The sequence below is a fragment of the Macaca nemestrina genome, chromosome 9, assembly GCF_043159975.1.
Source record: "Macaca nemestrina isolate mMacNem1 chromosome 9, mMacNem.hap1, whole genome shotgun sequence".
Classification (NCBI taxonomy): Eukaryota; Metazoa; Chordata; class Mammalia; order Primates; family Cercopithecidae; genus Macaca; species Macaca nemestrina.
In genome coordinates this window covers 36,166,592-36,180,139 of record NC_092133.1, presented here as the reverse complement: position 1 = coordinate 36,180,139, position 13,548 = coordinate 36,166,592, and the positions used below count along the sequence as shown (strand labels likewise).

Below are 13,548 nucleotides of genomic sequence, written 5' to 3'. Positions count from 1 at the left end.
TGCAGTGAGCCAAGATCACACCACTGCACTCCAGCCTGGGTGACAGAGCGAGACTCCATCTAAAAAAAAAAAAATCACAGCTCTGGCACTGACTTAGTGTGGGATGATTGCTGTCCCTATGGGACACATGGGAGTGATAATGCTCATATTGTGGGATGGTTGAACAAAAAAATCTGAGAGAATGCAACTGAAAGCATGCTATAAATTATAGAGTAATATGCATCGGAAGGTACTGATTCCAACGGTAATAACGATTAAAATGACAGTGTGATTGGCATTGTGGCAAAGCTGCTTTGTGACTGTGACCCTTAGCATGATGGACACGTTGATCATTCATAGCTCAGTACTGAGGGAATGTGCCCCTTCCTTGGGAACAATGAATGCCCTGTGGAGGCCCACGTTGAGCAGGGACACAACTCTAAGTTTCTGCTGGTGCTTGGCTTGTGGGGCCTGGAGGTTTGGTGAAGTCCTGGTTCTCTTGAAGTGAGAAGCATTTTGAGCCTCTAAGTGGAAGACCTTACTTCAGCTTCAAGGTTCAAGGATGCTCTAGTTCAGGGTGGGGAGGGTGGACTTTGCATCTGGTGCTTGCCTGCCACCCAGAGAATCCACAGAGACCCCCAGACTCTTCTCTGGACCCTCCCTTCGGTGCTACCCACCCACTCCTGCAGAGGGCGTGGGGTGCCCAGGAGCACAGGCTTCTGTGGATTTGGCAGGCCGTGGGCTGCACATACCCACTTGTCTGTCTCCCTTGCAACCTATGCTGGCTCCAGCCCCCATCTGATCACTCACCCACACACCAGAGAGCCAGTGGGGTGTGGTAGGAAGGGCCCAGCATCTGGAGTCAGAGGACCTGGGCAAGAATCCTGCCACTTCTGCCAGTTAACAGAGACCTTGGGGAAACCACTTAACCTTTCAAATCCAGTTTCCTCATTTTAGAATAGGAACTGAGCCTTCAGGCTCTTAACCACAGGGTCAATATAATCCTCCCAAGGCACTGTCACAGAGAACACTGTCAGAGATAGAGGGTCCCTTCCCTGCTTCTGGGGCACAGCCAAAATGCCCAGGAAGGAAGACGCAAACAACTTTCACTCTGACATCTGTATTTCTCTTGCCCTGTCCTGGCCCCTGAGGTAGACTTTGCAGCCCAACACTCAGGCCGAGGAGGGAATATGTCACATTGTAAGGGCCTCCTGCAGCCGTTAAAGGTCCTCTAAAGAGGAGACGGGGTCCAGGCTCAGTGGCTCACTCCTGTAAGCCCAGCACTTTGGGAGGCCAAGGCAGGAGGATCTCCTGAGACCAGGAGTTGGAGACCAGCCTGGCCAACATAGTGAGACCGTGTCTCTATTAAAATAAATAAATAGGAGGTGGGAAGCTGCCCTGGATGAATCAGTGAAGAGTTAGAGATTCTTCTGGAAAGCACTCCCTGAAACTCTGTAGCTCTCGTTTTTTTTTTGAGACAGAGTCTCGCTCTGTTGTTCAGGCTAGAGTGCAGTGGCACAATTCGGCTCACTGCAACTTCCACCTCCCGGGTTCAAGCGATTCTCCTGACTCAGCCTCCTGAGTAGCTGGGATTACAGGTGCCTGCCACCACGCCTGGTTAATTTTTGTATTTTTAGTAGAGATGGGGTTTCACCAGGTTGGCCAGCCTGGTCTCGAACTCCTGACCTCATGATCTGCCAGCCTCAGCCTCCCAAAGTGCTGGGATTACAGGCGTGAGCCACCGTGCTGGGCCTCTTATTTACTTATTTATTTATTTTTAGGATGGGGTCTCAGTCTGTCACCCAGGCTGGAATGCAGTGGCACAATCTCAGCTCACTGCAACCTCTGCCTCCTGGCACTAAAGCAATCTGCCCACCTCAACCTCCCAAGTAGCTGGGACCAAAGGTGCACACCACCATGCCCGGCTAATTTTTTGTATTTTTAGTAGAGAGGGGATTTTGCCGTGTTGCCCAGGCTGGTCTCAAATTCCTGAGCTCAAGTGATCTGCCTGCCTCTGCCTCCCCAAGTGCTGGGATTACAGGCGTGAGCCACCATGCCCGGCCCTGTGTAGCTCTTTTTAAAAAATCTTTTTAGCATCGCTAATTCGTACTGATATTTGAATAAAGAGTATTCTTTTTTTTCTTCTTCTTTTTTTGTGACGGAGTCTTGCTCTGTCTCCCAGGCTGGAGTGCAGTGGCATGATCTCGGCTCACTGCAAGCTCTGCCTTCCAGGTTCATGCCATTTTCCTGCCTCAGCCTCCTGAGTAGCTGGGACTACAGGCTCCTGCCACCACACCCGGCTAATTTTTTATTTTATTTTATTTTTTATTTTTACTAGAGACGGGGTTTCACTATGTTAGCCAGGATGGTCTCGATCTCCTGACCTTGTGATCGTCTGCTTCGGCCTCCCAAAGTGCTGGGATTACAGGCGTGACCCACCGCACTGGCCAAGAGTATTCTTTTTTTTTTTTTTTTTTGTTGTTGTTGTTGTTGAGACAGAGTCTCGCTTTGTCGCCCAGACTGGAGTGCAGTGGCCGGATCCCAGCTCACTGCAAGCTCCGCCTCCCGGGTTCACGCCATTCTCCTGCCTCAGCCTCCCGAGTAGCTGGGACTACAGACGCCCGCCACCTCGCCCGGCTAGGTTTTTTGCATTTTTTAGGAGAGACGGGGTTTCACCGTGTTAGCCAGGATGGTCTCGATCTCCTGACCTTGTGATCCGCCCGTCTCGGCCTCCCAAAGTGCTAGGATTACAGGCTTGAGCCACGGTGCCCGGCCCAAGAGTATTCTTTTTAAATAAAAGTTATGACCGTAGTCTAGAGGAGGGGGTCATTACAGAAGGGCTCTATGGCCCTGAACTCACACCCATAAACACCCTCAAAGATGGACTTTGAATTGTTATTTCTAAATGAGGTTAGTGGCCAACCACAGGACTAGTGCAGCAGGACTGGGAAGATGAGGTTCTCCATAAAATGCTTGTGTCCTATTCCTTCCATATGTAGAGTGGACCATGCTTTCTTGCAATGATATAATATTTTGTATATATTAAAACCACTACTCTGTTAAAGAAAATATTTTGCTTAAAGCATCACAATTTTTACAACCCCATTTTGGCATTTCTTATTTTTTTTAAAGAGCTAGATGCTTTCGAGGGAAAAAAAAATACAGTGGCCCAGGCCTGTCTATACCCTGAGAGGCCTTGGAGATTAATTAGGCTTTTCGTTGTCTGCATCTATGGAAAGCCTTGCCAGCAAGCCCACCTGCTCACGACCCGAACCATGCCTATTTATGGGGGGACAAATTCCGGGTTTGTAGGTGCATCACTAAGGCAAGAGGTAGCAGCCACCATCCGGAATCTAGACCCAATGAAGTCTCCTGTCCTGTCCACTCTGCCTTCTCAGCCCACTGCTTGCCTCCCCGTCCTCAGCCCATTGTGACCTCATGTTAGTTATTCCAGAATGAGCTTCTTCCTGGGTTCTTTTCCCTCTGAACTCTGCCCTATAGTGGGGTGAGGGGCTCAAATGAGGATGGAATATGCCAGGCTGGCAGCAGACATGGGCCCTGGATGGAGGGTTCTCTGGTCTCAGATGGCTAGGAATGGATATCAGCCCAGTCAAGGGGGTCCTTCTGCCATGGCCAGCCTGACCCAGCATCCTTTGCCCCCAGGGGCCACCAGATCAGGAGAGAGAGAAACCAAAGACTGGAAGATACAAAGGCCTAAGTTGTAGAATAGGTTCCAAGCAGAAGGCAGAAGGACTCAGAATCAGAGAAGCGGCCCTTTCACTGAGCCTGGGGACAGCTGTCAGGGTAGGAGACAGGACCCAGGCCTCAGGCAATGCATGCCAGGCTAGACATGAGGGATGCTGCAGCCTCTCCCCACCCCACTCTCCCCACCCCACCCCCAACTGCCTTCCTCACAATGGGGTTCATTGTTGAGGTGGTAGGGGGCACCTAGGGAGGGTGCAGCAGGGGGCCTGCCTGTCAGACATCCTTGGGGAGCCTGCCCTTTCAAGCATGAACCATACCACCAGAGATCACCCAGCGTGCTCTTAGCTCTGCCTGCCTGGTGTAGGGTCCTGGAGACCTTCTTGGAGCTCATCCAGCAGCCATCATGCAAGGTGGTGCTGGGGACTGCCCTCTTGCTAGGAGGTGGAGGTCTCATGCTGTGGGTTCAGAAAAAGAGGAGAAGAAAGGCAACCTCTGAGTGTCCACCAGACAAGGACAAGTCACCAGAATCCCATAAAGCAAAGAATGAAAGCTGGATCAAATCTCACTTTAGCCGCCTTTCCGAAGAGAAGCTGGCCCGCAACAACAATGCCAGCACCAATGGCAATGCTACCCAGACTGAGAGTGGGAGTGGAGAGGCCAGCACCACAATTCACATGGAGACCTTCACCACGAGGCACGGAGAAGTGGGCTCCGCTCTGCACCGGGAATCCTTCACCAGCAGGCAGAAGGCATCCGGGCCGCCAGTGATCCAAGAGATCCACCAGGAGTCTGGAAAAGCCCCATCCACCGATGAGGCCACGTGGGCCGCTGTGGCTGCCTGCACCAAGGAGATTGACACCCAGGGGCGGCACCTGGCTCACTCCATGCTGCAGCGGGCCACAGCTTACCAGCACTCAGGTCACCTGGAGTCCAAGGACATCAACCAGGAGGAGCTGAGGGCCCTCGAGGAAGTGGAGATGAAGCTGCAAAAGAATTTCCTCACCCAGCGGGAAAACACCATAGCTGGTGCCAACCACACACACACTTTCTATGGCCACAGTCACCACAGTCACCACGGCCACCCGAGCCACCAGAGCCACAGTCTGCCCAACCGCAGACACTAGATCTATGACTGCTTGGAAGCCATCTAACCATGGATGGAGACACCCCTGCCCCCAGCAAGGCTGGCTCACACACACATCTGTTTTCTCTATGGGGCCATCTATGCAGCCCAGGGTGAGATGCTGCGTCCAAATCCCTACCTTCTTAGGCTCCCCACAGGGATCATGGGCCCTTTCAACTCCATGAGTGGAGTCTGCCACAGAAGATGGCCCCTGTTGGAGGGAGAGCTGGGAGGACACAGCGCAGGTGAGACAGACCCTGAGGCCCCTGAAGACCCACCAAGCGAAGACAGATGGGAGCAGGCAAGAGCCCCACACTGATGTCATTGCCTGGAACGGAGCCAATAAAGCTTTGCATGCCTTCACTCTGACTCCAGGGGCTCTGTGGGCAGCCTAAGGTCTGGCAGGGACAGAGGGAGGTGGCTCCTTCTCCAGCAGTCCTCTGAGTGTGGGCCCCGGCCTGGGGCCTTTTCACTGGGCCTGATTTAAAGCTCCATGAAACAGCTACCCTGGTCTCAGGTTCTGGAAAAGGGGCACCTCCAGACGCCCCAACACCACCAACCTGATGTTGCCAGGGAACAGGGGAGCAGCCAGGTATTGGGCTTGGAGGAGAAACAGGCTTTCAGAGGAGGCTAACTAAGCCAGATGGGAATGAGGGCCGCTGTCCTCTTGGTGCCATCTTTGTTCTCAAGTCATGTGGCATCCTACAAGGCAGTTCTCTCCCCGGCCCCACCCGCCTGCTAGGGCCCCTTGGGATCCATGTTAGCACCTCCCCACCACCTAGGTCTACAGCTACTGAGTGGGCACAACACTGTCTTCTTGTTTGTTTGTTTTTAATTTAATTTAATTTAAAGTTCCAGGATACATGGGCAGGACGTTCAGGTTTGTTACATAGGTAAACATGTGCCATCGTGGTTTGCTGCACCTATCAACATGTCACCTAAGGTATTAAGCCCTGCGTGCATTAGCTATTTATCCTGATCATCTTGGTTTTCTTTTCTTTTTTCTTTTCCCTTTTTTTCTTGTTATATATATATATATATTTATTTTGAGACAGAGTTTCACTCCTGCCGCCTAGGCTAGAGTGCAGTGGCGTGATCACGGCTCACTGCAACCTTTGCCTCCTGGGTTCAAACGATCCTCCCACCTCAGCTTCCCAAGTAGCTGGGACCGCAGGTGTGTGGAACCACAGCTGGCTAATTTTTTTTTCTTTTTTCTTTTCTTTTCTTTCCTTTTTTTTTGGTGCGTGTGTGTGTGTGAGAGAGAGAGAGACAGAGTCTCGCTTCATTGCCCAGGCTGGAGTACAGTGGCACAATCTCGGCTCACTGCAACCTCTGCCTCCCGGGTTCATGCAGTTCTCATGCCTCAGATGCCCGAGTAGCTGGGGCCAAAAGCACACACCACTATGCCTGGCTGATTTTTTTTTTTTTTTGTATTTTTAGTAGAGATGGGGTTTCACCATGTTGCCCAGGCTGAAGTACAGTGGTGATATCGGTTCACTGCAGCCTGAGACTCAAACTGGCAAAATTCAAATAAAGTCCTTAGTTAATGACATTGTACCAATGTTAATTCTTTGGTTCTGGTCATCATATTATAGGTAGGTAAGACATCATTGGTGGAGGCTAGGTGAAGGATGTATAGAAAATCCCTGTACTTTTTTTTTTTTTTTTTTTTTGAGACAGAGTCTCGCTCTGTCACCCAGGCTGGAGTGCAGTGGCGTGATCTCAGCTCACTGAGGAATTGTAATTTCTTTCAGAGGGAGGTTATGAATTACGTCGTGCAAAAAAGTTTGGCCACACACCAGGGCAGAAAAAAAAAAAAAAAAAAAAACTTGTTTTTCTTTCACACAACAAATTGTCAACACACACACCTCAACACCTATGCTAGGCACCACATAGGAGGCCAGAATGCACCCAGGCAAAGTAAGGCGAGCACTGGGCAAGGAAAACAGAATGCTGGGGAGCAGACTTGAGCTCGTTGGCCCTCACGGAATTTGGGAGGTGTTCCAGGCAGAAGGGAACAGCACAAGCAAGTGTGCAGAGGGAGGGAAGTGCAGTGTGTCTGGGGAACCATGGCAGTCAGCTTGTGGTTTTTTTTTTTTTTTTTTTTGAGATGGAGTCTTGCTCTGTCGCCCAGGCTGGAGTGCAGTGGCGCGATCTCGGCTCACTGCAAGCTCCATCTCCCGGGTTCATGATTCTCCTGCCTCAGCCTCCTGAGTAGCTGGGACTACAGGCGCCCACCACCACACCCGGCTAATGTTTTTGTATTTTCAGTAGAGACGGGGTTTCACCGTGTTAGCCAGGATAGTCTCGATCTCCTGACCTCGTGCTCCGCCCACCTAGGCCTCCCAAAGTGCTGGGGTTACAGGCGTGAGCCACCGCACCCGGCCTGTTTTGTTTTTGTTTTTGTTTTTGTTTTCTGAGACCGAGTTTCACTCTTGTCACCCAGGCTTGAGTGCAGTGGCACAATCTCGGTTCACTGCAACCTCTACCTCCCGGGTTCAAGTGATTCTCCTACCTCAGTGTACCACCATGCCCAGCTAATTTTTGTATTTTTAGTAGAGATAGGGTTTCACCACATTGGCCAGGCTGGTCTTGAACTCCTGACCTCAAGTGATCAGCCTGCCTCGGCCTCCCAAAGTGCTGGAATTACAGGCATAAGCCACCACGCCTGGAATTTTTTTTTTTTTTTTTTTTTTTTTTGAGACAGAGTCTTACTCTGTCACCCAGGCTACCGTGCAGTGGCGTGATCTGGGCTCACTGCAACCTCCACCTCCCAGGCTTAAGCGATTCTCCTGCTTCTGACTCCCAAGTAGCTGGGATTACAGGTGCGTGCCTCCACGCTCAGCTAATTTTTTATTTATTTTTATTTTTTAAATTATTTTTTGAGACAGAGTCTCGCACTGTCGCCCAGGCTAGAGTGCAGTAGTGCAATCTCGGCTCACTGCAACCTTTGCCTCCTGGGTTGAAGCGATTCTCCTGCCTCAGCCTTCCAAGTAGCTGGGATTACAGACGCCCGACACCACGCCCAGCTAATTTTCGTATTTTTAGTAGAGACGGGGTTTCACCATGTTGGCCAGGCTGATCTCGAACTCCTGACCTTGTGATTCGCCTGCCTTGGCCTCCCAAAGTGCTGGGATCGCAAGCGTGAGCCACCATGCCTGGCCTAATTTTTAAGTTTTTTAGTAGAGATGGGGTTTCACCATGTTGGCCAGGCTGGTCTCGAACTCCTGGCCTCAAACAGTCTGCCCGTCTTGGCATCTTAAAGTGCTGGGATTACAGGTGTGAGCCACTGTGCCCGGCCCAATTTCTCATTTTATAGGAGAGGTGAGATTGAGAAATTGTGTCTAATCCCATAGGTGGGGGCGGGGGTGGGGGATTGAAGAGTTCTGGGGACCTTTGTAGATGGGTGCTGTCCATGGGGAAATATTATACAAGGAACAGGTAACGGAAATGCAGAGCAGGGAGGCCCAGTGGAGAGATCCCAGGAAGACTTCTCAGAGGAGGTAGCAATGATGATGGACCAAGAAGGCGTAATAATGTCTGGGGACACTCCTCATGTGATTCTTTTTAGCCATAGTAAGTCACCATGTTGCTTATGTGTCCCCAGCCCCAAATGCCCACTCCCCTCCCTGCCATCCAGCTCCCAGAGCAGCAAGTGTAAACGTGGGGGCAGGGGAGAGTATCTTCCTTCGTCTTACAGCTGGAGGGGGCCTTATACACCCACTCCTGATATCACAGTGGGTGTACAGTGAGAGGTCATTGACAGCAGCCTCCCTTCCGCACCTGCCACCCTTCCTGATTTAAGGTTTGAGCACTTTCTCCTGATTCTATAAGAATGACAGCTAACACTTATTGAGCACCAGGTTCTATTTGAAGTACTTTACAAATAGTATCTCATGGCCGGGCGCGGTGGCTCAAGCCTGTAATCCCAGCACTTTGAGAGGCTGAGACGGGTGGATCATGAGGTCAGGAGATCGACACCATCCTGGTTAATACGGTGAAACCCCGTCTCTACTAAAAAATACAAAAAAACTAGCTGGGCGAGTGGCGGGCGCCTGTAGTTCCAGCTACTGGGGAGGCTGAGGCAGGAGAATGGCGTAAACCCGGGAGGCGGAGCTTGCAGTGAGCTGAGATCCAGCCACTGCACTCCAACCTGGGTGACAGAGCAAGACTCCGTCTCAAAAAAGAAACAAAACAAAACAAATAGTATCTCATTTAAACTTCAAAGCAACTCTAAGAGGCTGGGCGTGATGGCTCATGTCTGTAATCCCCAGCACTTTAGGAGGCCAAGGCAGGCGGATCACCGGAGGCCCAGAGTTCAAGACCAGCCTGTCCAACATGGTGAAACCCTGTCTCTACTAAAAATACAAAAATTAGCCAGCATTGTGGCGGGTGCCTGTAATCCCAGCTACTCGGGAGGCTGAGGCAGGAGAATTGTTTGAGCCTGGGAGACAGAGGCTGCAGTGAGCCGAGGTCGCACCACTACACTCCAGCCTGGGCAACAGAGTGAGACTCTGTCTCAAAACAAAACGAGACTCTGTCTCAAAACAAAACGAAACTCTGAGAAAGGCACTAATATCATCACCATTTTTCAACTGAGTAAGCCTGGGCTTCTCTGACTTCAGGGCCTGTGCATCTGACCCCTCTCTTGTGAGCCCTCTGCTTTTCTGCTTTTTCCGCAGTCCCTGGTTCATCGGAGATCCTGGCCTTTTCCTCTCCTCTGGCCCCCTCTCTACACTACAGGGACACATCAGGCTCACACCTGGACATCTAACCAGGGTGAAGGAGGGGCTCTTTGGGGTACCCACTCACAGATTTCTGGGACATTTTCTTATCTAAGCCTTTAAAACAGTCCTATAAGGTAGGATTGAAATCATTTCCCTGTCATCCCATAGAAAAGGAAACAGAGACTCAAAGATGTGATTGACTTGTTCAATAGCCAGAGGTGACTCTTGAGTCCAGTGCTGCCCGGTCTGCACCACACTCCCTCTTCTCCAGCCAGGCACTTCTTCCTTCTCAGGAGTCAGGCATGAGCCAGTTGCCCCCTTCAATGAGATAGAAGACGGGGCTGTGTCATAGAAGCTTTGAGCACAAGGTCTGCTTCTGACTCCCAGAGTGCAAGCCCCAGCTGTCCTGCTGTTTAGACCAGCTCCACCAGTGGGGCCCAGAGTGTCCCTGGAACTGACCAGCAGGATGAGAGGTGAAGGAAGGGGATGATGGTGGCTGAATCAGTGGCCGCAGCAAGAACATGCCCCATCCCAGGACGGCAGGCAGGGGTGGGGAGGAAGACGACTTTGGTATTGGAACAGAGAGAGTGGCAAGAGCTTGAGCTCTGACTCTTTGGTCAGAGGGTGCTGGTCTAATTGTAGCTAGATTGGAGTCCTCATCCACAGCTGGCACCTTTTACGGAGAGCACTGCAGCTCCATGTAGCAAGACACAAGGAGGCCCTACCTTGGGCTACTAGCCTGACACAGATAAATCAATCCCCCAGAAGCAATCCCACAGAAGCGAGAAGCTGTGTGCCTCTAGATGTTTCCTGCAATGTTACCAACGTGAAATAACTACCAAAAAAAAAAAAAAAAAAAAAAGGCAAGGCAGCTAAATATCCAGTGAGAGAGATCCTGATATCCTGGCAACTCACTCTGGAATCCGATGGTGTAGTGAACAGCATGGAAAAAGGTTGGTGGAACGAAGTGGAGTCTACATCACACAGTGTCCCCTGAAGGATGACTCACAGGAACAATTTCTCTTGGTCCCAGTGCCAGGAAACTCTGTGTTTCTCCGGGCAGTTGCTTTGCTTTTATCTTTTGGGTTCTACATATCTGTTAGCTGATTGTGTTTCCCTTGTAGCTCTGGCTGTCGGGAAACTCCACATCAAATTTCTGGCTCATTTCTCAGAACTATATGGCAAGAACTTTGTATACCAATACTGCCTGTGGCCTTATTTTCATTTCCTTCTCCCAAATAGCCTCCAATTTTTTTTTTTTTTTTTTTTTTTTGGAGACAGGGTCTTGCTCTGTCACCCAGGCTGGAGTGCAGTGGCACAATCATAGTTCACTGCAGCTTCAAATGCACCTGGTTTATTTATTTATTTATTTTTTGTAAAGTCAGGGTCTCACTTTGTTACCCAGGCTGGTCTCGAACTCCTGACCTCAAGTGATCCTCCCACCTTGGCCTCCTGAAGTGCTGGGATTACAGGCCCAAATATCCTATTAATTAAGAATCCTGTTGTATTATACTCTGTATTTGTAAACTACTTCCATTTTTTTTTCTTTAATGGAATGGGATGGAGAGGAGAAAGAAGAAGAAAGAGAAAGTTAAGCGGGCTGGGCACCGTGGCTCACCTGTAACTGGTACCGGTTACTGGTTAGACACATCCCAAGTAAATGATTGATAAAAACAGGAAAACACAAAATAAAGCAAGGAGATTCACTTTTCACCCAGAAAGTTGGCAAAAATTAGTTCTGACAACACCAAGATTTGGCATGTACGACATTCTATGCTGCTGTTACACTGATTGATTAGCAATGTGGCACACAGTCAGGCGTGGGGGCTTATATCTGTAATCCCAGCACTTTGGGAGGCCAAGGTGGGTGGATCACCTGGGCCCAGGAATTCGAGCCAGCCTGGGCAAAATGGTGAAGCCCCATCTCTACAAAAAAAACTACACAAATGAGTTGGGCGTGGTAGCTCATGTCTGTAATCCTAGCTACTTGAGAGGCTAATACAGGAGGATCACTTGAACCTGGGGGGTCAAGGCTGCAGTGAGCCTTGATTGTGCCACTGTACTCCAGCCTGGGTGACAGAGTGAGACGCTGCCTCAAATAAAAAGTAAATACATAAAAAATGTGTCACAGATGAAGGTGCACATAGATATGACTCAGCAATTACACACCAAAGTATCTGAACTCTAGAGGAACTCTTTTTTTTTTTTTTTTTTTTTTTTGAGATGGAGTCTTGCTCTGTTGCCCAGGCTGGAGTGCAGTGGCACAATCTCAGCTCACTGCAAGCTCCGCCTCCCAGGTTCATGCCATTCTCCTGCCTCAGCCGCCCAAGTAGCTGGGACTACAGGCACCTGCCACCACACCCGGCTAATTTTTTGTATTTTTTTAGTAGAGACGGAATTTCACTATGTTAGCCAGCATGGTCTCGATCTCCTGACCTTGTGATCCACCCGCCTCGCCTCCCAAAGTGCTGGGATTACAGACGTGAGCCACCACACCCGGCCTAGAGGAGCTCTTAGACATATGCACAGAAGACTTTACAGCAAATGTTTGTTTCAGCATTGTTTGCAATAGCAAAAAGAATAAAACATTCTTTTTTTCTTTTTTCTTTTTTGGTAGAGACAGGTATGCCCTTTTTTGGTAGAGACAGGGAGCCATGCTCCCTTGGCTGGTTTTGAACTCCTGGGCTCAAGTGATCCACCCACCTTCGCCTCCTAAAGTGCTGAAATTACAGGTGTGAGCCACCAGGCCCAGCCAAAAAGAAGGAAACATTCTAAGCGCTCTCAACAAGAGAAAGAAAAATAAATTGTGTTCTAACCATACAACAGAATACCATACAGCAGGTAAAATGAATGAATCAGGGCTATGTGTGCTGCTATGGACAAAGCTCAGAACATAGTATTAAATAAACAGAAAACTGCAGAGGGCTATTTAAGCTTAATTCCATTTCTACAAGGCTTAAAATTGTAATAACCATATTATATAAGGATTACTTGAGCCCAGAAGTTCGAAGCTGCAGCAAGCTATAATTGAGCCACTGCATCCCAGCCTGGACAACAGAGCGAGACCCTGTGTCTAAAACAGAAAAACGATGTGAATCGTCATTGCAGCTGTGTGGGAACCTTCTGCCTGCAAAGATGGGAAGGAAATGTGTGAAAGATTGTGGTGCTGGAAGGTAGGAACACCAATGTCCTGGTTGTTCTGTAGAGGATGGGAAGGAGTTAGTCAGCTGTGTCTCTTGCAGGCTTCGTGGTCCAGGGCTCCAATGGCGAGTTTCCCTTCCTGACCAGCAGCGAGCGCCTTGAGGTGGTGAGCCGTGTGCGCCAGGCCATGCCCAAGAACAAGCTCCTGCTAGCTGGCTCCGGATGCGAGTGTGAGCCATAATGCCCTGTGCCCTGGGGGTGGGTGGGTGTGTAGGATCCAGGCTCCTAGGCCCTAGCTTGGGTCCTGTCTCCTTGTTCTGCCTCTTCTGGGACATGCTGAGGCACCCTCGCTTGGCCCAGTGCCCTGGTCCAGGCCTCCTTCTGCCTGCTCTCACCTCTCTCCTTCCTCCGGCAGCCACTCAAGCCACAGTGGAGATGACCGTCAGCATGGCCCAGGTCGGGGCTGACGCGGCCATGGTGGTGACCCCTTGCTACTATCGTGGCCGCATGAGCAGCGCGGCCCTCATTCACCACTACACCAAGGTGTGTGTGGGGCCTGAGACCAAGAGGAGGCTCTGCCCAGGGAGAGGAGAGGAGGGAAGCTAGGAGTGGGGTGCTACTTCGCATGAACGGCAGCTATAGGAAACGGATGGACTGCCACCATGGATCAGCTGCACAACATTGGGAGGCTTACCTAACCACTCTGTGTTACTGCTTCCTCCCCTCTAAAATTGGAGGAATGATGTCATCTATCTCATAGGGTTGCAGTGAGCATTAAATGAGATCAGGAACATAAAGGGCTTAGAACAGTGCCTGGCATATGGAAAGCACTCCATAAATATGACCCACCGTGATTGCTTACACTCGGGGCAC

The 13,548-nt window shown here is 50.3% G+C and overlaps 2 protein-coding genes across 4 annotated transcripts in view; both read left to right on the top strand.

Moving 5' to 3' along the window:
- Positions 1 to 13,548, top strand: part of LOC105478444 (4-hydroxy-2-oxoglutarate aldolase 1) — a 32,620-nt gene that overhangs the window by 1,691 nt on the left and 17,381 nt on the right. For all 3 annotated transcript variants that reach the window (XM_011735738.3, XM_011735737.2, XM_011735739.2), the window contains exons 2-3: positions 12,777 to 12,905; positions 13,091 to 13,218. In XM_011735738.3, coding sequence (XP_011734040.1) covers positions 12,777 to 12,905; positions 13,091 to 13,218 — 257 coding nt within the window. The remainder of the gene's footprint in view (positions 1 to 12,776; positions 12,906 to 13,090; positions 13,219 to 13,548) is intronic.
- Positions 3,920 to 5,170, top strand: C9H10orf62 (chromosome 9 C10orf62 homolog). Its single transcript, XM_011735736.2, has one exon. The coding sequence runs from the start codon at positions 4,137 to 4,139 to the stop codon at positions 4,806 to 4,808; it is 672 nt and encodes a 223-aa protein (XP_011734038.1). The 5' UTR covers positions 3,920 to 4,136; the 3' UTR covers positions 4,809 to 5,170.

Bases quoted from the DNA above. Each gene is read 5' to 3' on its own strand.
- C9H10orf62 (XM_011735736.2), top strand. From the start codon at position 4,137: ATGCTGTGGGTTCAGAAAAAGAGGAGAAGAAAGGCAACCTCTGAGTGT.